A 23,974-nucleotide genomic window follows, 5' to 3' on the forward strand; every position below is an offset into this window, starting at 1 on the left:
TTGTGTTTACACGTGGAATGTTGTCTACCTGCCTTAACGACGTAGTACTATAGTTTGGACTCAGCACCCGTTCACACGGGGGTTGTTAAGGACAATTACTTGCATGGATTACGGTGGTAATCATGTATTGCGAACCGTCTCGGTCGGTCAACCCGCAGTCATTGGTATCGATAGATCCATGTCGATAATTAACATGCTTCGTTTTCCTCTGTGTACGTGCTGGTTATGCGTAAACTATTCAAACTCTATATGTTATTATCAAACTTGTATGCTCACCTTTACATTTTATGTATTGACTTTATTTTAACGTATGTGACAGGTAATTAGGATGCTTTCTTGCTAGGAAAGCGAGGCTAGAATAAGTTTCTAGAAGCCCCCAACAAATAGCTGTCGGCCCTGAACAAGCTCCTGGGGCATAGTTGTCTGTAGATCTTGTTCACTGGCATTACAGCCAGGGAGTCAACAGAATAGGGGTCTAGAAGCAGATAAACAATTGCTGTAATAATACTGAATCTGAGTTGTCGGAACATAATTACTTGTTTGGTTGTTATCTGTAATAATACGTTTGTCTTTTTGGGATACGGTATGGGACGTATCTTTAACTGAATTGTATGAATAGTTGTTATGGAAACTTCTGGACAATCTGTTTCGCTCAGTGCCGCGCCCCGATGATTCCGCCATCGGTTGGGGTGTGACAATAGAGCCAAGGGAGGGTCAACATGGTCCACTGACTCCCCGGACACAAGAATTTGTCCATTTTGTTTATATGAAAGTCAAATTCTTTTTTGTTTAAATGATGAATTGGATTAGTTGTAGTTAGTAAATAAGAGAACCTTATGATCACACTACAAGTCTACAACTAAGAAGTCACGGTTCCGCTGGTGTGAGTGTGCGAATAGACCTATGGAGACAAATCTATGACATTAAACACTTGTATGATTGAGATTATCATATCCCCCCCCCCCCCCTCCATACGCCCCCATTAATATCCACACTGTTCACGTCAAACATTAGTCTCAACCCGCATGGCCTACACATTCTAGAATTCGACATAAAACATGTTTTTGGAAACTTAATCGGACGCGAAGTCAGTAGTGTAAATACTCAATACAATCAACATAAGAAGCTAGAATATAAATTACAAATCCAGTATCTACTGTGGTTCAAAAAAAAAAAAAAAATCAAGCATCAGTTACATGTGAATCTATTCTATGCACACAAAATTCACTTAATGCTTCTTTACAATGACTTAAAAACTAATATGAATGTTTTAGCCTCGAACTTCAGCGACAGGGATAAGCGGTTCACGAAGACTATTATGACTTGATGAATACGACAGGGGAACTAATGCGGGGTCCTGGTAGGCTTCACTAACTTGCCTCAATAAACGAGGCATTTCTGGTAGAGTTTGATCTTCTCTGTCTTTCTTTCGTAAAGTCTACATTTATAAAAAGGAACATTAGGTTACGGGATTTAGGGGGTGTTTGGGATTGCTTATTAAAACTGTTTGTGAGTGAAATAAGCAATCCCAAAAAACATCCTTTAACAATGAGAAACTTATAGTAGGGGCTAGAGGTTGCGATTTCAATCCGTTTAGGTAGGAATGATTAGATTTGAGTTGTGTCTTAGTCACTGTTCACTAACGGGCCAAATGAGTAAAGTCAAACTATATAGCTAGAAAGGAAACAAGTTGAACGGGTCAGAAGTCGCCCAAAGTGTACTTTATATTAATGTATACAATCCTCTTGTATACCTTCAATAGAGAAAAAAAAAATAATGGATGGTCCATGTGGTTTACCAAAATTTTGGATTTGGTCCCTAGCTTTTAGAAAGTCCACTGGTGGTCCTAGTGGTTTGCACTTTGTAACGCATTTAGTCCCTAGCCAACAAATCTAAAGGTTTCAGCATGTCCAAGTTAGGGACTAAATGTATTACAAAATGCAAACCACAGGGACCATCCATGTGACTTTTGGCAAAGTTGGGGACTAAATGCGTTAAAAAGTGCAAACCAGCGGGACCATCCATGTACTTTTGGACAGCTAGGGACCAAATCCAAAATTTTGGTAAACCACAAGGACCATCTATGTACTTTACACTTATTAAAATTAATTATGAAGTTTTATGCATTAAAATACTCTTTGGGAGACTTTTGACCCGTTTTATTTTTACCTAACGTTACCCATCAGAGATAAACATAACCTCAATCAGAGCCCGCTAATAAGTATACGTCCTCAAATTGCCACCTCTATTATTTGTAAATTCACAGTATCTAGACAATATACATGTAACATGAACAACAACAACATACCTCGGTTGAATAAGCCATAAAAATGGGTAAAAAGCGTTTTCGACAGTATTCATTGAAGAGAAGAGTGATGACCGGAAGAGGGAAAGTGACAGATGTTGCATAAGGAAGCTTCTTCATTTTAAATATTCCAAATGCTATGAATTGCATCAAAACAAGAGAGAAAATAGTGGAATCGTGAACAACGGGCCAAAACTTCCCACCAGATTCATACTTTGGCGCATAGACGTATAATAGCTGCATAATAACGTTGCATTTATCATGGCAATAATACATTAATACATTGTAATCCAAAAACAATAAGCAGATATTTTATAAGTGTGGATACATTATGCTATTCATTGACTAATGTGAAAGATAGAATTGCAAAAACACAAACAAAAGATCTTTCAATTTGTAGAAAGTGTCTTAGGTGGCGTTTGGTTTGACAGTATAATTTTTTAGTGTAAAACGCGTAAATCAGTGATCGCAGTTTATGCATTAACTTATGTCTTAAATATGTGACAGTTGCAAATTCGAAAAGTCGACAATACCTGCCAAATTTAGAATTCTCTATAAATAGAGCCTTCATGTAATGGTTTAAGTATTAAGTAATAGAGTAAAGTACATGAATGATCCCTACAGTTTACCAAAATTTTGGATTTGGTCCCTAGCTTTCCAAAAGTACACGGATGGTCCCTGTGGTTTGCACTTTGTAATGCATTTAGTCCCTAACTTGGACCTACTAATACCTTTAGATTTGTTGGTTGGGGACTAAATGCATTACAAAGTGCAAACCACAGGGACCATTCGTGTACTTTTGGAAAAAGCTAGGGAAATACAAAGTGCAAACCACAGGGACCACCCGTGTACTTTTGAAAAGCTAGGGACCAGATCCAAAATTTTAGTTAACCACAAGGACCATCCATGTATTTTACTCTAAGTAATATATCAACGTTTCACTACGTTTATCTTTTGTGTTTTCGCTCTACGCCACATACCCATATGGATTCTCGAGTGCAAACCAAACGCCACCATATTTCACGGAAAACTAAGACTAGAGAATTTAAACAAACCTGGTTTCGGTAGATGATGTATGCTAGAGAAAAGTAAACCAAGAGAAAGGGAATGATGAGAGGAGCGAGGAAAAAATACGTAAATCCTAGAAGTCCAAAAAAGAGAACCTTTGGAATGTCTTTATGATACGGAAAAGATGGAACTGTGACATTATCTGAGTTTCTTGAAAAAGGTTTACTTATTAAGGTTCCTATGAATGGAATCACACGAAAGAGTTCTGACGAAGTGCTCGTCCATCCTAATGTCACCACGTATGCAATGAAAAATGATGCCTGCAAAACCAGTTTCAAAACTTTTAAAGGTATGTTCACAAGTCACAAAATTAAAAAAAAAAAGTACTAGAAAAAAAAAAAAAAAAAAAAACCAGGTTGGTCCTGGCTTCTTACAACTCTAGAACTAGGGGTGGCAATTCTTGACAAGACACAAAATAAATGGGTTAGGTGGGGTCTAAACAGGAAAAAAGAAAAACAAAAACTCAAAGGAAAACGGGTCAAATGTTGCCCAAAGTGTATTTTTAATCCATAAAGCCTTCTAAATCAACTTGTAGAAAATATAGATTGTCAATAAATTTACAAATCTTTTGTAAGTATATTTGACTCGAATTATTTTATAAAACTGAGGGTAATAACTTTGGAAAAAAAGCTATTTTGGGTCAACACAACCTGGCCCGTATCAAAATTTACATTTTTGACCTGAACCTAGTTTGAACCCTTACGCATCCGGTCCATTTTGCCACCTCCATTAGTCAACTGGAATATTTAAGAATTAGAAAAGTCGTTATACCTGAGCGGGGACAGAGATAGCAAGCTTGTCAGGAATCTCCTTGAACTCAAGAATTATGAATACCAGATTGACAGCCGATGCAGATAAAACATTGGCGAAAAACACGTTCCACACGGTAAACCAAATTACTTTGTGACAAGCACTCCTTTCAATATCACTATTACAAATATATCCTTGTTGAGAGGATAATATTTTCATAATTGGAGGAACTATCTTTAATGACATCTGAAGAATCAAATTCGGAAGGTACCCCGTGATTACTTGACTTACAATAGACCTGCAACATTACAAAACATTTCCGCTGATATGAGCTTAAAATTATTTAACTCATAGACAAGTTTATAGTACTTATTTATATTTAAATACATATTACATGTCACCAGGAACACAAAACTTGTTGACTTCAGCATCTCTTAATGTATTAGAAAATAAATATTTTCTGTAACAGGTTTGCAATATGTAAAATCTCTAATGGGTTGAAAGTCGCCTAAAGGGTATTTTTTATTTTTAATGCAAAAAACCTCCGAATCCATTTGTACGGAAAATTATATTGTCCGTGAAATAATATGATCTCTGGAATCTTATTTACACAAACTATTTATAAGATATATTAAACAGTAAAATGCCATTTTCGTCCCTGAGGTTTGGTCAGTTTTGCGACTTTCGTACAAAGGTTTGTTTTTCTGCATCCGGATCGAAAAGGTTTGAAATCTTGCCATTTTCATCCAGTTGGTTAAATCCATCCAGTTTTCTCCATTGATTCAGGGGTACTTTCGTCTTTTTTGTTAACTTAAAGGGCAATTCGGTCTTTACACTATATGTACAAGCATTTGAAATACCCTTACTAAATAAAAACAAAAATAATACAGGTAAAAAGATGAAAATACCCCTGACTTAACGGAGAAAATGGATGGAATTAACAAGCTGGATGAAAATGGTAAGATTTCAAACCTTTTGGATCCAAATGCGGCAAAACAAACCTTTGTATGAAAGTCGCAAAACGGGCCAAACCTCAGGGACCAAAATGGTATTTTACTCTATATTAAATTTTGGACAAAACCTTATAAAGGGTCAGCTCAGCCCAACCCGATTTGAACCAAAATCACTCGTTTGGACTCGAACCCGTTTTGACCTGTTACCCAACCCGCTTGACCGGCCAATGTTTCATATAAAGTTATGAAAAGATGTTATAGTTTGCAGAAACTACTTACATGGTAAGGATACCTTTGAGGGCAGGAAAGTAAGTTTCCAACTGCGCAAGATTTGTAAGTCCTTGAACTATAAAAACCGGAATAAGGAATAAAACTGTAAGTATAACACACGATACAATGACCACTAGTCTTGAAATCCATCTTCTCATAAATGTTGAAGAAAAAAAAGGCCAATAAACATCCTGTGGCTCAGGTGCTTGTTCTGTTCGCCACTGCGTGGGATTGTTTGACTGTAGCATGTGAAGAGCGATTGCCGCACCGTAACGGGACTTAAATGACACGAAGGCAGCTCTGACTTCCTTTCTTATCAATAAAGTAAGTATTAATAGATAATTATTATGAATGGATAATTGAGATTTTATAATAAATATACAAAACTAAGCTTGCATTATTCATGAAGAGGGAAACTATTGTATAGGAGGTAATTTACACCACCAAACTATTGTTATTTTTTACTATTATGCCCTTTCACCAAAAAAGGTAAAGAGAAAAGTTGAAGTGGTATAAGGGTATAAATGTCAAATCCAATATGTTAGTATTAATCACCTATCCTAACAAGGTATTGATATATAGCAGAGTTTATATTTTGACTTTTCTGTATTATGTTGCCTTAACTGTATATTATACTATGGATAGATTTACGGTGTTTATTCTACAATATATTGAAGGGCTAATACCTAAAAAACCAACATACTTTTTTGTTTTGCACAAAAGTCCGTTAACTGATTTTTCGACATTCTAAAGTCCTTGAACTTGTTAAATATATATAAACCTATGAAATAATAGTAAATGTTGATTACTTGAACTTGTTAAATATATATAAAGTTGTAGTTGGAATCTACCTCTCTGGATTTGTCCTTTTTCACTTTCCCGTTTGAGTCAACTAAAAAACCATCACGCGTGAACTGTTGCTGAGTTGGCGCCTTTTTTATTTTGAAAATCTTTTTGTAGAGTTTCTTCAAAGCATGCTGGACATATTAATATGAAAAATAATAAAAACTACTAGCAATCTATTTACTTACAAAATTTGGTAAATGTAAAGAAATGTAAAAAAGAAAATATATATAACTTACAGCGACAGTCCAAACTTTGCTCTTTCGATGAACCACCACATGAGATAGATACGTGTCTGCGTGATTTTCGGTGAAAAAGTTTTCAACACTGTTGCCAACATTGCTACCCTTTGAAACAGGTATATTGCTAACTAATATAGTGAACTGTTCAGGTTGAGGTTTTGATGAACAGAAATAATCAATCCTTTTTGTAGATATGTATTTGTATTCCTGAAGGATTCCAAGTAAGATCATTAAGCTCAATCAATCATCTAAAGTACAATTTTTTTTCTTACTGAAAAAGAGAACACGATCAAAGATGTTTTTGGTAGATCAACTAGTTACATTGTGAATGATTGTGCAGATGCATCACACCCAATTTATGACATGATTATTACTAAAAAGGAGTAAAATGCCATTTTCTTCCCTAAGGTTTGGCCAGTTTTACGACTTTCGTCCAAAGGTCTGTTTTTCCGCATTTGGATCTAAAAGGTTTAAAATCGTGCCATTTTCATCCGGCTCGTTAACTCCATCCATTTTTTTCCATTAAGTCAGGGGTATTTTTGTCTTTTTTGTTAACTTAAAGGGCAATTCGGTCTTTTTCACTTTATGTACCAGCATTTAGCATAATGTACAAGTATTCAAAATACCCTTATGAAATAAAAAAGACAAAAATACCCCTGACTTAACGGAGAAAAATGGATGGAGTTAACAAGCCAGATGAAAATGGCAAGATTTTAAACCTTTTGGATCCAAATGTAGAAAACAAACCTTTGGACAAAAGTCGTAAAACTGGCCAAACCTCAGGGATGAAAATGGCATTTTACTCATTAAAATAATAGAAATAGTAGAACTTACTGAAAAGAGTAAACAACAAACAATAATGGTGACAAAATAGACAGCACCTAAATGTATCCATAAACTGCAAGAAGATTCAACTCAGCTGTTAGGTTTCAGTAAAGACACATATCTGAACGCATATTATGATATCAAGGTACCACATGTTACCTTGTTGATCCATTATTTACATTCGAAATGCTAAATACATCCAATGTATTATTCGTTAAGTTTATAAAATCGACATCTTGCAGCTGATTTCCCGAGCAGTTCACAGGAATCAGAATAAAGATTCCAACAAACCCCGCGATGGTAAATACTTTAAAACTGAAAAAAAAAAAAAACAAAATTAAACCACTTATCGTGCAATAAACATTAGGAAATCATTTTAAACACATAATCACCTGAAGGTGATTATTCGCATGAATACCACCGCATCAAGTCCTGAATATGACAGTAGTTGTTCTTCGGTAGGATGCCATGCGTTTTTTATCCAACCGGCGTTGGGTAACAGCCTACTCAAATGAAATTGTCTTGGTCTACGGACACTGGCTATCCCTTCGGCAAGCATACGTGGAGCATAAACTTTATAAAATGAAGGTTGTTTTCTCAAAATTGAATACAAGGTGAAGAAGATTACACAAAGTGCAAAATTGATTGCTACAGACGTAAGAAGACCGGAGAGAATCATTTTGTAGTCCGATTTTGTTGAAGAAATCAGACTAGTGAGAACCAACAGCAGAGCTGCATAGAGATTAGGAGTTTAAATAACGATGCTTGAATGCAATTTACTACCAACATCATCCTAGATTAGTTGATAAATACACTGTAATTCTGTAAACAAGACGTTCCAAGTTCAATACATATAAGCATACTGTCACTGTGAAACTGAAATAAGAAATATGAAATCTGCATATTTGTGGTGTTGACTAACTACTTACTTACTACATAATCATAACACAAATAAATCAACAGCTTCAACAGCCCTAACACACAAATCCAGATAAATCTTCAGTGCCTTTGACTCAAACAGTACAATCACAGATACATGACACCCAAGTAGGGGTGCAAACGAGCCGAGCGGCTCGCGAGCTACTCAAGATCGGCTCGAGAAAAAGCTCGAAACGAGCCGAGCCTTATCGAGCCCGAGCCTAGCTTGAGCCTCAAAACAAAGCTCGTTTGTTTATCGAGCCCGAGCTCGAGCCTCGCATGTGAAGCTCATTAGGCTCGTCGAGCCTTATGGAGCCTTAGTGTAAACGAGCCGAGTCGAGCCAAGCTTATTTAAACTTGTTTACAAGCCGACCTTGAACCTAAAAATAAGCTTATTTAGTAAACGAGCCCGAGCCCAATATCGAGCTCGCGAGCCTAAAAAGTCTATTATTTAAATTATTTTTATTTAATATACTAATTAATAGATAATAAACGAGCCGAGCTCGAGCTTGAGAAAATACAAACGCGCCGAGCTCAAGCTTTGAAAACAAAGCTCGAATCGAGCCGAGCTCTCATAAGTTAATCGAGCTCGAGCTCGGGCTCGGCTCGGCTCGTTTGCACCCTTACTAGTGACACAAGTAACTGACCTAACAAACAATAACGAATCGGTATCATCTGAATGCTTGTTAAACTCGCATACTTTCCATATAATCACGAAGAACAATATCACAAAGGATTCACTAACAAACAGATTGAATAACATCGAATCATTGAGAATTGAATTCAATCGAGCAAAACATGAGGACCGTTCATCCGGAGTTCAAATCATATAATCATACTGTCACTGTGAAACTGAAACAAGAAATAAGAAATCTGCGTATTTGTGGCGTTGACTAACAACTTACTACAAAATCATAACACAACCAAATCAACAGCTTCAGTAGCGCTAACAAATCTCCTTTAAAAAAAAAAAACCTCACAAATCCAATTGATACAGATTACAATTTCAAAATCACAGTTACGTGACACACAAGTAACCGCCCTAACAAACAATTATGAATGCTTGTTAAACTCGCATAGTTTCCATATAATCACGAACAACAATATCACAAAACGATTTAATAACAAACAGAGAGAATTAACATCCAATCATTGAGAATTGATTAATTCAATCGAGTAAAACATGAGGACAGTATTTAATTAGCAGACCTAATCAAGTAATCATCCACACGTAGCAGTAGCATGATTAATGAATAACAAACTTTACCTAAGTTCTCATTCAGACCTAACGAGGCTTGTTTGTTGCATCATGAACGGAATAACTACATACGGATATTTATGTATATACTGTGCCTTTTGACTTTTGAATCGCCTGCCGTTGACCGATCGGCGACGCCGGTGAGGATTATACGTGGCCAAAACACGGCCGGAGGTGGAAGCCGGAAAAAAAGTAGGTGGTGAAATCAGCTCGTTGACTTGCTGTCAGGTATGGAATGGAGGTACGACGCGTTTTGAAAATTTCAACTAACTCGCCGGTATGTTGGGACAAGTGTTTTTATGAAATAAAAAAGAGAGAGAAGACTTGATTGGCCTTTGGATCGTGACATGGTATGACACTTGGTGAAAGATTTTTATTTTTTATTTATTTTATTTTTTTTACGTGGAGTGCTCAAATGCCTCATGTCGGCTTATCTTTTCTTGTAAGTAAGTTCTGGCTTGACTCGACTCATTTGGATCGAAGGGCGGATATACCCTTTTGGGAGGAGATAGCACCCGCCGTTTCTTAATTTTTACGACAAAGTGTAAAAATATCTTTTTTAGTTTTATGTATTTTGTTACCTCTAATAAAAGTTGTGTTACCCTAAGATTATCTTAGCTATCATTAGAAAAAATATTAGGCTTTTATTGAAAACCCTACCGCAAATTTATGATCAAAAGACCACTAATAAATGATTAAAATGTCACTTTAATTAAAACTCAATAACCCATATAAACACAAAATATTAAAAGCCTACATGGTTATGGTTGGTTTAAAGCCCTTTGGAAACAATAGTGTCGTGCGACATCATCAACAATGACAACCAGGGGTGTTGATCGTTCGGTTTAAAATTGTGAAACCGTTCAAACCGGTCATCGGTTTGGTTTCACGGTCGGTTTTCGTTTTGAATTTTCCGATCGATCGGTTTCAGATTTTCAAATCGTGGCAAACGGTTTGGTTCATGATTTATACCAAAAACCGATCGTATAAAACCGAAAAGAACTACAAGTGTTCAGATTATATTTTAAACTAGTCTTAAGCCCCCCTGCTGCGAGGCAAGGGGTGTACAACCGTGTTACCAACGTTGTGGGGTAAGGGGTGTAAAATCGTGCTAAATAGCTACTGAACAATTATCAAAACCGGAAAAGGTGTAAAACAAAACACGATTTTTTAACACAAAGTGGCGAAAAAAGTATACGAAGTCGAACCTATACCGACACGTATCAAAAAGTCGGGGGGGGGGGGGTACAAAAACCCAATGGACCAAACGTAACTATAAGTTGATTGCCAAACATGATTCACAAGGCGAGTATCATTCAGAAACTTCAATTCATCAAGCAAAAGCGTCATCTGATTCAGATTTGTGATTTTTAAGAGGCTCCAATTGAACGATCCAAGAAGCAAATGGATTTAGAATAAAGGGGGTATTCAAATCACATTTAGCACAACTCATTGTCTGTCTACAAAGCGTCAATTGATTGATCTTGATTTACAAATTTCCCACTGTGTGATTTGGCTGTTTCATTCATTTATCACGTTTAGTACATTAATTTGATTTGTATTTGATCCAAACTCTATAAATATATATTCACTATATTATTAATATATTAAGCTCGCCAGCCACCATTAGCGCATTAAGTGAAGTCAGACTCATACTTTTTTTGTTAAACAAGTTTATTTTTAAACTCGAGCTCAAAAGTTTGATTCAAACTTTTAACAAACTGAACTCAAATAGCTTACAAATTGCTTTTCTCATTCAAACCCCAAATACACACTGTTGTGATGCTCTAATACCTTAAAGTTTTCTATATGATCACTACAAAAATGATATAGTTTATTTGAAAAACATTAATTTTTATAATTGTTTAACGCGCCACGGTGATACCGTCTAGTCTAAATTTCTTTTTATAGCTTTTAGTTGACGTAAAACACGTATTGATACCAAATGTCAGTTTTGTATCAAACCGAATCAATATCAACCGAAACTCAAAACCGTGTTAGATAGTGCGGGTATTTACTCTATCTTAAAACAATCTTGCCACTGACCAAACACACCCCAACCTTTCAACATAAGACCAAATACACCCCAAACTTTCAACATAGAACCAAAACACTCCTAAACTTTCACAATATAAGCAAACACTCCCAAACTTTCATAACTACACCCTCTTCTCTTTAAGTAGGTTACACATTATTTTCTAACTTTTGGTAATTGACAAATTTGATCATCCAAACTTTTCTACTTAATAACTACACATTATTTTCTAACTTTTGGTAATTGACAAATTTGATCATCCAAACTTTTCTACTTAATAACTTGACACTATTTTGTTTAAACTATTTTTTATAACTTTACACCACAACGTGCGATGCATTATTATATAATTTTTTATCTATGCCTAAATTACTTTTACGACTTTATACCGCAACAACCGAGACATACTCTTTTTTCATCTAGGTCTAACGACGTTAATATCACAAACGTAACGTCTGTAACAAAGTAAAAAACACGTAATGTCGTGTGCGGGCATCACACATTATTGTCATAATCGTACGTTGTAACCGCAATGCTTATACAAGTTACATTAAGTTAGATCGGATACCTAAAAACACATGTTTTCATATGGTTAACGCATCAAATAATGTGCCGTCGGCTATAAACAGGCAAGGCGTCGCCGTTGCAACTATGGGTGTTTATAATTCGTTTCGAATTTGAAATATTCGAAATTCGATTACCAAGAATTTGTTTCGATAATCAAGAATTTGAATCCGATTCAATTCGAGTCAAATAAATCGAATACGAATTTATTATTTTAAATTCGATTCGACATTTGAATTAAAATTATACATATTTATATAACTTTACGTATTTTATACATATGTAACTTTTATTGGGCTATAGTATAAATTTATATTTAAATTTATTCTAAGTATTACAAAACCTTATAACCAAATCCATAACCAAAATCTTAACGAATTTATTCGAATATATATATATATATTAGGATTTTTATTCGAATACGAATTCAGAACGAATTGGCCGGTTCTTAATAGAATTCGAATCGAATACGAATTAAAAAAAAGAAATTATTCGACAAATTTTATTCGAATAATCCAAAAATTCTATATTTGATTCGATTAACACTCTCATGCCGCTATGACAAATCTAGTTTTTACTAGTTTACTAGTGAAATTTCCCGCGCTGCGCGGCGGGGAATTCAAACGTTATCGATTCGTTTTGTTTTGTAACGGGATAAGCACGATACTCGTTGAGTTCGTTACTTACCGGTGTTTTACCGGTAAATACCGGTTGTTTATAAAAATAACAAATTTAGAAGTAGACAAAACAACGTGAAAGTGAAAAAAGAATGAATAAATCACGGAAAATATTATTAAGAATAATAGAAGCTCAAATTTTTATTTAGCAGCAGATAATAAAAAATTTTCTTTCTCATAAAGGGCTTCGAACCCAAGACAATCACTGTATTTGAATGTTCATACAACCAACTGAATCGGGAAAGTTTTTCTTAATAATTTCGCGCAACAATAACTATAATATATACATAAAGCGGAAAAGGAAAAAAAAAAGAAAAGACACAGCAAAGCAAAGCAAAGAAAAACGATGGAAAAATAAATTTAAATTCAGGGCAAATATGTAATTTGGTTGGAAGGAAAAAAACAAAACTAATTGCAAAACTGTAAATTTAAACGGGGCAAAATCGTAATTTTGATCTCAGGGCAAAATTGTAATTTTTAGATGTGGGCAAAAGCATAATTTTATTTTGAACTGGGGTAAAAACGTAATTTTGAACTAATGGCAATATCGTAATTTTAAAGCGGGGAAAATCGCAAATTGGTTGGGCCATTGGGGGAGCTTTAGGAAGTTGCCTCGCACTATGCCCCCATTTGTGTTTGTACTTATACACTGGGGGCAAAAATCGTAATTTGCTTGGGAAAGCAAACAAAACCGATGAAAAAGATGTAAATTTAAATTGAGGGCAAAAGTGTAAGTTACATGGGAGAAGGGAAACAAAACTAATGGCAAAACTGTAGATTTAAACGGGGTAAAATTTTTATTTCGAATCGAGTTAAAAAATGTAATTTTCCATCAGGGTAAAAGCGTAACTTTTTTTTGAACGGTAGGTAAAAACGTAATTTTAAACTGATGGTTAAATCGTAATTTTAAAGCGGGGCAAAATCGTAAATTGGGTCCAAAGAGGCAAAAAAGTCAAAAAGAAAAAAAACCACCGTTCATGCGAGTTGGCAAATTTATATAGATAATAATTTGGGAAAATTACCAAAATGTCTGTTGACCAAGTGCATTTACAAATTTGTCACGTTCCTGCGTCTTTGGAAGGTCCTCCCAGGCTCGGAAGCGGCCGTCATTCATGTTGAAGTGTCCATTTTATTCAAGCTGACACGTGTCCCACAGGTGTCCGACAACGTTCAAGCGTCGGTGATTGATGTTCATGCGTACGTGGACGCATGACTCCACGGCTTGCGTCCCTGGTTTCATATCGTTTCTAAAGCGGCTGAGGCTTTCTTCAGGAATGGTCTGGCTGAAGATGAGCAATGGTCCGGCTGACGCTATAACAACCCTCGGTAAAACAGACATCCTCATAATATTTCCGACACCCTAATATATTTTAAAATATCTCAATGTGTCTTTATATGCACCCCGTATGTAAAAACCGAGCCCCAAGATAGATTATACTATATAAAATAAATAAAAACAATAATTATTAAGTTGAGGCGGGCCGCGTAGGGCCTCACCTCAAGTTAAAGCGGGCCGCGCGAGTGTGTACCAGTATATCGCCAAAACCATAAGCCCAGCGCGTGTCGAACCTAGTGTGTGAGCCGGACAAGCTAGTCCGTTGACCGAGATTGACGCGGGCCGCGTAGGCCCTGCCCAAATATCACGCGGGCCGCGTGGGAACCAGATTTCACAACTATAAATAGAAGGCAACGGGCCTTCAGTCTGCTCGTTCAATTTTCGATTCTCAATCACAATTTCTGTAGTAGTGTTATTATACCCGGGCATTATACCCCCTAAATTAGCGAGGTTCTGCTACGATGTAAGTATTATAACCCCTGGAGACGTATTAGATACGCTGCCCGATTGATCTAGGGTTCCGTAACGGCTGTCGTGGTTCTGCCCGACGTAGTCGTTGGAATGCCGTCTCGGGGAGGGTATTACTAATGTTAAAATGGGTTATTATACTAACACACGTGCATTTGTGTAAATTATAGATATTCACCAGGAAACCCTAAAGAATCACCTAAGACAGCAATGTGAGTTGATCCACTTTTTGTTAACTGTTTTTACAAAACCTTAAATTTCCATGCGAATAACAGTTATTGAGTATTTGTAAGAATACAATTACAGTCGGTAAATTTGGGGTTTTGTATACAAAATTTGTTACCACCTGGTAAAGGAGTAACATGACCATAAGTCGGAACGACATTACCGTGTGGTGGTAATTGATATAACTTGGAAACAAATGTAATTGCGGATGCGCCCTCAATACTGTTCACTGTGAATTTTTATTTAAACTTGATCAAACTGGGATTCACTCACCAGTATTTCCCACTGACAAAATGTTTTTAAAACGCGTTTCAGGTAACAATATGTGAAAGCCAAATAGAAGCCAGCTGGACAGCACTGAAGGCTTGGAAAAGTGGCAATAAAGTTACCTAAGAATAAAATGGATGTTTTTATTAAATAAATAGGATTTATTCCTATGAAACGTGTGTATTGAAAACTTGGGTTTTTACCCATATGTTTAATATTATAAAACATGGTGGTTTACTCTGATTAAAATATTTCCTAACTACGGTCCTGATGAAAATTTCCGCTGCCAAATTGGATAAATAAATGTGATACCACCGAGACTGGCTCACGGCCGCCCGTTCCCGGGAGATAGGGATCGGGGGCTGTGACAGAAGGTGGTATCAGAGCTATGCCACTGATTCAGCCACAGAAGTGTTCTGCTGACATCAAAATTCAAAGTGTTAGGAAATAATTATGAAAATACATGTATAATTGTATTTCTTGCTATGTGTTATCTGACTATTTGTTAGTTTACAGTATGAGTGACCAAGGACCTTTTGACGCCTATCGTCAACTGTCTGGTTCGCCTAGGAGCGAAGGCACCTCCTCTTCTCAGCCTGCCCTCTCAGGGTATTCTGCTGACACAGAAGAAGGGATCTTTGTGTTTAAGGCTCAGTCTGAAGAGCCATTTCCTCAGAAAAAGAGGGGATGGTTCAGTAGGGGAGCGCACGAGCGTAGGAAAAGAATGAAAAAGTTGCAGGAACAGCGAGTGTTAGCCGCAGCAAAAAGAGAAACTGATGCTTATAATCAGGATATGCTCAATAGGGGTATCGCTAATATCCATATTTTAGCAACCACTGCTGCCGACCCAAACCTAGAACAAATGCTAGCACCACAACCACAAAATCCTGATCAACCCATGGGAATAGAAGACCAGATAGAAATGCCTGATTTCAACCCGGAGGAGATACCTAGGGTACCTGCACCTGATCCTCTAGACCCAAACAATTACGACCCCTGGTGGGACGATGTTAGGGACTACGTACAACAAAACCCAATACAGGAGAATGTGCCAATACCCAACTTAGGAGCTTACCCAGGGTTAGATCCTCAAGATCCCTACAACATTAGTGATGCATATGTTAGGGAAATTTTAGAAAATCCATACCCGTACCAAGCCCCTATGCCTCCGTATCAGGAACCCGTACCTCAGTTTCCAAACCCAGTCCTAGAACCTGCACCCCCAATGAGTGCAGAAAATGTCCAGGAACTTAGGACTTTTGGGGAGGAAATTTTAGAAAGCAGTGATCGCATGCGACAGGTGGGAGAACGCCTCGTATGGAAATACGATGAGCGTAATATGGATTTCTGGATGAATCCATATCAGTAAACGTGATGATAATACGATATTAGTAATAATAATATAATAATATATGTGTGTATGTGTTAGAAAAAAAAAACTACGGATGCCTACTATTAGTATTGTAGCTTTACATTTCAGTCGGTACTGTAATTTTTATTTCTGTACTGGTGTGTATTGATGCATACTATATATAAAAAGAGTAAAAGTCGCAATGCTCGACGCTTTTGGTTAAAAAAGTGTGTGTCATGTGATTGGCTATATATAAATATTATTTGTGATATTAATATTTGGTAAATGTCTAAAATTCAGATGGCCGACGCGGGAAATCAAGAAAATCTGAATAACGATAACCAGAGTAACATTAACGTGGTTAATGAGAATTCGGACAATAATAACAACGGAAACCAAATGGATAATAGTGTCGTTCAGCATATTGTGGCACAGGGAATTATAGATGCGATGCCATTTATTATTCAAACAGTTCAGGAAGCGAATAATAAAAGTAAGCATAGCAGTAAGCGACCAACTGAACCAGAAAACAGCGTGAACAATGGACCCATACTTCAAGCGCCCGTTCCCAAAAGAAGAAGAACCATGCCACATGGTTGTTCTTACAAGGAATTCTGGTCCTGCAAACCAATAGAATTCTCGGGCAATGAAGGACCCATTGCAGTTTTACGCTGGATAGAGAAAACTGAGGCGGTTCTGAAAATAAGCAAGTGTGCTGAAGAAGATAAAATAATGTTTGCTTCAAATCTGTTTAAAAATGCAGCTTTAGAATGGTGGAACACTATCCTCCAGTCAAGAGGAAGTGATAGGATTTATAACATGGAATGAGAGGAATTTAAGAATATGGTAGAAAGGAAATTCTGCCCTCCCAATGAAAAGGAACAAATAGCAAATAAGTTTCTGAATCTGAGAATGACCGGAGTAGACAGTAAGGGTTACACTACCACATTCTTTGAATATGCTAGGATAGTACCTACCCTTGCATCACCTGAACCGGTATTAATCTCCCGTTACATCTGGGGATTAATTGGAGAAATTAGACATGTAGTCAAGGCAGCTAGACCCCAAACCATAGAAGAAGCTGTAGAACTAGCCAATACCTTGACAGATGAATTAATCCGTACTAGAGAAGAAGACCAGAGAAGAAACCTAACCCAAAGGCTTACTCAAGAATTCCGTTCTGGGAATTCCAATCGTAGGAATGTAGGTTCTACCTCTGCACCATACTGCAAAGCCTGCAAAAAGAAGCATTCTGGAAGATGCTCTACTTATTGCAATTTCTGCAAAGCACCAGGACATAAGGAGGAGACATGCAGAAGAAAACCAACTAATGGGATGTGCTTCAATTGTGGAGAAAAAGGTCATATCAAGCCAAACTGTCCAAAGTTAGCCCCAGCTGCGAACAACAAGAACACTAAAAATGCTAGAGCATTCGTTCTAACTACAGAGGAAGCCAGGATGATTCCAGACGTAATTGCTGGTACGTTTTTAGTTAATGATATTTTTGCTAAAGTATTATTTGACTCTGGTGCCAACCAAAGTTTTATTAATACTTCATTTTGCAAACTCCTAAATCAATCATTAACTAAACTACCACAAGAATGTCTAGTAGAAACTGCAAATGGAGAAACTATTAGGGTTTCTGAAATCTTGCAGGAGGCAAGAATAGAAATTTTTAATCAAAAATTTATGGCAAACCTTTACCCAATGAATCTGGTTGGATTTGATGTAGTATTAGGAATGGATTGGTTAATAGCCAATAAAGCCAGTATTTTATGTGATCAAAAGACAATTCAATTAAAATCACCAAGAGGTGAAAAGATCTTAATTAAAGGAGATAAACCAATTAGATCCACTAAATTCATCTCTGTGATGAAAACTGCAAGTTGTATAAGGAAAGGATCTATAGTGTATTTGATTTCTATAATCACTAACACTAAAGGAAAAGAGTTAAAAGATATCCCAGTAGTATCCCAATTTTCAGATGTCTTTCCAGAAGAATTGCCAGGACTACCGCCAGACAGGGAAGTTGAATTCAGAATTCAGCTGTTACCAGGAACAGCACCGATTGCCAAAGCACCTTACCGTTTGGCACCCGCAGAAATGCAAGAACTGAAGAAACAACTAGACGAGTTGTTGGAGAAAGGATTCATACAGCCAAGTTCATCACCATGGGGAGCACCAATATTATTTGTCAAAAAGAAGGACGGATCAATGCGTATGTGCATTGACTACCGTGAATTGAACAAAATCACGATTAAGAATCGATACCCATTACCGAGGATCGATGATTTGTTTGATCAACTTCAAGGAGCTTGATTTTTCTCTAAAATCGATCTAAGATCAGGATATCATCAATTAAAGGTACAGGAAGAGGATATTCCTAAAACCGCATTCAGAACAAGGTATGGTCATTATGAATTTACTGTCATGCCATTTGGTTTAACCAATGCCCCAGCCGCATTTATGGACATGATGAACCGAATATGTAAGCCATATTTGGATAAATTCATAATTGTCTTCATAGATGATATTCTCATTTATTCTAAAAGTAAAGATGAGCATGCAAAGCACTTGCACTTACTTTTAAGTTTATTAAGAAAAGAGAAGCTTTATGCTAAGTTTTCAAAGTGTGAGTTTTGGTTAGAACAAGTACAATTCCTCGGACATTTAGTTAACCATGAAGGAATTCATGTAGATCCAACAAAGATCGAAGCAATTACTAAATGGAAAACCCCAGAGTCACCAACTGAAGTTAGAAGTTTCTTAGGATTGGCCGGTTATTATAGAAGATTTATTCAAGATTTTTCTAGAATAGCCATTCCTTTAACTAAGTTAACCTGTAAATCTGTTAAGTTTAAATCTGTTAAGTTTGAATGGGGACCAAAACAAGAAGAAGCCTTTAGAATTCTTAAGCAAAGATTAACCCATACACCAATACTAGCATTACCAGAAGGAACTGAAGACTTTGTAGTCTTTTGTGACGCTTCTAAATTAGGTTATGGATGCGTATTAATGCAACGCCAAAAGGTTATAGCCTATGCATCTAGACAGCTTAAGAGTCATGAAGGAAATTATTCAACCCATGATTTGGAATTAGGAGCCATAATTTTTGCCCTTAAGATTTGGAGACATTATCTTTATGGTAGTAAGTTTACCATATTCACTGATCATAAAAGTTTAAGATATGTTTTCGGACAAAAAGAGCTGAATATGAGACAAAGACGTTGGATGGAATTACTTAGTGATTATGATTGTGATATCCAGTATCACGCAGGAAAAGCCAATGTGGTGGCTGATGCTTTAAGTCGAAAATATCACGAAAAGCCAAAAGGGTACGTTCTCTTAAACTAAATCTACAATTAGATTTAAACAATCAGATTAGAAAAGCACAAGAAACAGTAATCAAGGAGGATACTGAAAAATTAAAAGGAATGATTAAGGAATTAGAACAAGGAACAGATGGAATTTGGAGGTTCCATAAAAAGAGAATGTGGATACCTAAATTAGAAAATTTACGTCACCGTATATTAGAAGAAGCTCATAAGTCTAAATATACGATGCATCCAGGAAGTGATAAAATGTACCAGGATTTAAGGAAAAATTTCTGGTGGATAGGAATGAAAAAGGATGTAGCAGCTTATGTTTCTAAATGCTTAACCTACTCACAAGTTAAAGCTGAACATCAGAAACCCTCAGGTTTGTTACAACAATTAGAAATACCAGTTTGGAAATGGGAATGGATAACAATGGATTTTGTTACCAAATTGCCTAAAACAAGAAAAGGTAATGATACAATCTGGGTGATTGTAGATAGGTTAACCAAGTCAGCTCATTTCTTACCAATGAAGGAAACCTTTAGTATGGAACAATTAGCCAAATTATATGTAAATAAAATCGTTTCTTTACATGGCATTCCTTTATCAATTGTTTCCGATAGAGATAGCCGTTTTACTTCTCATTTTTGGTCAAGTTTCCAAAAAGCAATGGGAACCAGGCTAAATCTAAGCACCGCGTATCATCCTCAAACGGACGGACAAAGCGAAAGGACAATTCAGACAATGGAGGACATGCTTAGAGCTTGTGTAATTGATTTTGGAGGTAATTGGGACGAACACTTACCTTTAATAGAATTTTCTTATAATAACAGTTATCACACAAGTATCAATGCTGCACCATTCGAAGCACTTTATGGACGAAAGTGCAGAACCCCAGTCTGTTGGGCAGAAATTGGGGAAAAACAATTATCTGGACCCGAGATAGTACAAGAAACAACTGATAAAATCATTCAAGTCAAGGAACGACTGAAAACAGCACGTGATCGACAAAAGAGTTATGCTGATAACAGACGCAAACCATTAGAATTTCAAGTAGGAGATAAAGTATTATTGAAAGTCTATCCCTGGAAAGGAGTGGTAAGATTCATCAAAAGAGGAAAGCTAAGTCCCAGGTATATTGGACCTTTCAAAATTCTTAAAAGAATAGGACCTGTAGCCTATCAGCTACAACTGCCAGAGGAAATGGCAGGAATACATGATGTATTTCATATCTCTAATCTCAAAAAGTGTTTAGCTGATGAATCACTCATAGTACCTCTCAAGGATATAGAGGTTAATGAACAACTCAAATTTGTAGAAAGGCCTCTACAGATTGAAGATAGAAAAATTAAAAATCTCAAGCATAAGAGATTGGTTATGGTCAAAGTAAAGTGGGACTCCAAAAGAGGACCCGAGTACACGTGGGAGCTTGAATCCGAAATGCAAAAGAAATATCCACACTTGTTCCAGTAGATCTCGAGGACGAGCTCTAAAACAAGGTGGGGAGGATATAACAACCCTCGGTAAAACAGACATCCTCATAATATTTCCGACACCCTAATATATTTTAAAATATCTCAATGTGTCCTTATATGCACCCCGTATGTAAAAACCGAGCCCCAAGATAGATTATACTATATAAAATAAATAAAAACAATAATTATTAAGTTGAGGCGGGCCGCGTAGGGCCTCACCTCAAGTTAAAGCGGGCCGCGCGAGTGTGTACCAGTATATCGCCAAAACCATAAGCCCAAGCGGGCCGCGTACATGTTCGGTTTAGTTGATGCGGGCCGCGCGCGTCCTAAATGGTGGCATGACCCGGAGCCGCCACGTGTCCAGCGCGTGTCGAACCTAGTGTGTGAGCCGGACAAGCTAGTCCGTTGACCGAGATTGACGCGGGCCGCGTAGGCCCTGCCCAAATATCACGCGGGCCGCGTGGGAACCAGATTTCACAACTATAAATAGAAGGCAACGGGCCTTCAGTCTGCTCGTTCAATTTTCGATTCTCAATCACAATTTCTGTAGTAGTGTTATTATACCCGGGCATTATACCCCCTAAATTAGCGAGGTTCTGCTACGATGTAAGTATTATAACCCCTGGAGACGTATTAGATACGCTGCCCGATTGATCTAGGGTTCCGTAACGGCTGTCGTGGTTCTGCCCGACGTAGTCGTTGGAATGCCGTCTCGGGGAGGGTATTACTAATGTTAAAATGGGTTATTATACTAACACACGTGCATTTGTGTAAATTATAGATATTCACCAGGAAACCCTAAAGAATCACCTAAGACAGCAATGTGAGTTGATCCACTTTTTGTTAACTGTTTTTACAAAACCTTAAATTTCCATGCGAATAACAGTTATTGAGTATTTGTAAGAATACAATTACAGTCGGTAAATTTGGGGTTTTGTATACAAAATTTGTTACCACCTGGTAAAGGAGTAACATGACCATAAGTCGGAACGACATTACCGTGTGGTGGTAATTGATATAACTTGGAAACAAATGTAATTGCGGATGCGCCCTCAATACTGTTCACTGTGAATTTTTATTTAAACTTGATCAAACTGGGATTCACTCACCAGTATTTCCCACTGACAAAATGTTTTTAAAACGCGTTTCAGGTAACAATATGTGAAAGCCAAATAGAAGCCAGCTGGACAGCACTGAAGGCTTGGAAAAGTGGCAATAAAGTTACCTAAGAATAAAATGGATGTTTTTATTAAATAAATAGGATTTATTCCTATGAAACGTGTGTATTGAAAACTTGGGTTTTTACCCATATGTTTAATATTATAAAACATGGTGGTTTACTCTGATTAAAATATTTCCTAACTACGGTCCTGATGAAAATTTCCGCTGCTAAATTGGATAAATAAATGTGATACCACCGAGACTGGCTCACGGCCGCCCGTTCCCGGGAGATAGGGATCAGGGGCTGTGACAGACGCTTTCCACAGCGTCCGGCTGACGCTTTCCACAGCGTCCGGCGGACGCTTTAGATTAGGTCGACGCTTTAAAACGGACATGAGGATGCTTTAGCTTAGGTCGACGTTTTAAAAAGTTATGCTGAACGCTTTAGAAAGTTAACGTGTTCAATTTTTAAGATAGTCATTTTTAAAATTTTTCAAGTTCACTTTATTGTTAAACAGTTTGGTTTTGGCATATTTATGATCTCCCCCTTTAATTATTAACATATAACAATTTATTCTTAAAACCGTTTCAAGATTTCTTCCCCTATATATACCACTAGTTCTTCATAAATTTCTCATTCTGCATTGATCATCTATTGAAAATTTCCCACAACCCATGATATATTCCGCTAGAGCCATTTACATATCCGTAAGCATGATGATGTTGTTCTACAAGTAGATTGAGAAATTAAGGTGGGAGCACCGTCCAGCGATAACTAACTGATGAAGTCGCAATTCCGGGATTTTCATTTTTCTTCGACTGCACGAGCCAGTTACACCATGCTCCGACATGTTGTGTACAAAATTTTGATATTTTAACCTTTTTATTAATATAAAATTTAACTATATTACATAATTACCCTTTGTTGAATAAAACCGTTTCCACAAAAACCTAATATGCCACACCACCAGTGTTTATCTAGAGGTTGGCTGCCAATATAGCTGGAACAACATGAAAAACAATCACCCTCATAATAAAACTCAAGAACATTTGGAGACCAATTCTCATGTTGTTGCTTATTGATTGACCCAAATAGTGTTTTCTACTGATTCCGGTATGTTACTGGAACGCCTCCCGGTTGCCATCATGCTCATACACACTAATGGACATTGGGCTAGTATATATAGGCTCAAAATTTAAAAACTTAGATTTAACTAATATTTGTAGGTTATAATTTTTTTACATTGGAAAAATTTATGTTTGATATAATAAAAATACAACAAAATATATATTAGAGAAATCAGCCGAGCCAAACAATTCAAATAGTCGGCCAAGCCATTGGAAGCGTCGACGAAGCCATCAGAGGAAGCGTCGGCAAGCCGTTCGAAGCGTCTGGGAGCCAAAACTTTTAGGAAGAGATGATGCGTCAGCGAAACACAAAGCCGGACACATAAATATACTTTTTTGTTATGATGTGTCGGCCACCGACGCTTGAACATTGTCGGACACGTGTGGGACACATGTCAGCCTGAACGAAATGGACGCTTCAACATGAATGACGGACGCTTCCGAGCCTGGGAGGACCTTCCAAAAACGCAGAAACATGACAAATTTGTAAATGCACTTGGTCAACAAACATTTTGGTAATTTTCCCGGATAATTTTAT

The 23,974-nt window shown here is 36.9% G+C and overlaps 1 protein-coding gene across 2 annotated transcripts; it reads right to left on the bottom strand.

Moving 5' to 3' along the window:
• Positions 1 to 1,092: 1,092 nt before the first annotated feature.
• LOC110895669 (CSC1-like protein At1g69450) lies at positions 1,093 to 9,779 on the bottom strand. Of its 2 annotated transcripts, none has more exons than XM_022142995.2 (11): positions 9,442 to 9,779; positions 7,649 to 7,988; positions 7,416 to 7,571; positions 7,266 to 7,329; positions 6,429 to 6,638; positions 6,198 to 6,323; positions 5,356 to 5,654; positions 4,145 to 4,421; positions 3,361 to 3,633; positions 2,309 to 2,542; positions 1,093 to 1,438 (listed from the first exon to the last, which is right to left on the bottom strand). In XM_022142995.2, exons 2-11 carry the CDS (start codon positions 7,933 to 7,935, stop codon positions 1,271 to 1,273), a joined length of 2,094 nt encoding a protein of 697 aa, XP_021998687.1. In that variant the 5' UTR covers positions 7,936 to 7,988; positions 9,442 to 9,779; the 3' UTR covers positions 1,093 to 1,270. The 2 variants fall into 2 exon arrangements, with proteins under 2 accessions (XP_021998687.1, XP_035836324.1); XM_035980431.1 differs by having other exon boundaries at positions 7,649 to 8,078; positions 9,442 to 9,735.
• Between the last annotated feature and the right edge of the window lie 14,195 nt (positions 9,780 to 23,974).

Source organism: Helianthus annuus, chromosome 12, assembly GCF_002127325.2.
Source record: "Helianthus annuus cultivar XRQ/B chromosome 12, HanXRQr2.0-SUNRISE, whole genome shotgun sequence".
Classification (NCBI taxonomy): Eukaryota; Viridiplantae; Streptophyta; class Magnoliopsida; order Asterales; family Asteraceae; genus Helianthus; species Helianthus annuus.

Coding starts and splice junctions, on each gene's coding strand:
- LOC110895669 (XM_022142995.2), bottom strand. CDS start 7,935: ATGATTCTCTCCGGTCTTCTTACGTCTGTAGCAATCAATTTTGCACTT. Junction 6,324..6,428: donor GCAAAGTTTGGACTGTCGCT/GTAAGTTATATA, acceptor TAATATGTCCAG/CATGCTTTGAAGAAACTCTA. Junction 1,439..2,308: donor TTATGGCTTATTCAACCGAG/GTATGTTGTTGT, acceptor TTATAAATGTAG/ACTTTACGAAAGAAAGACAG.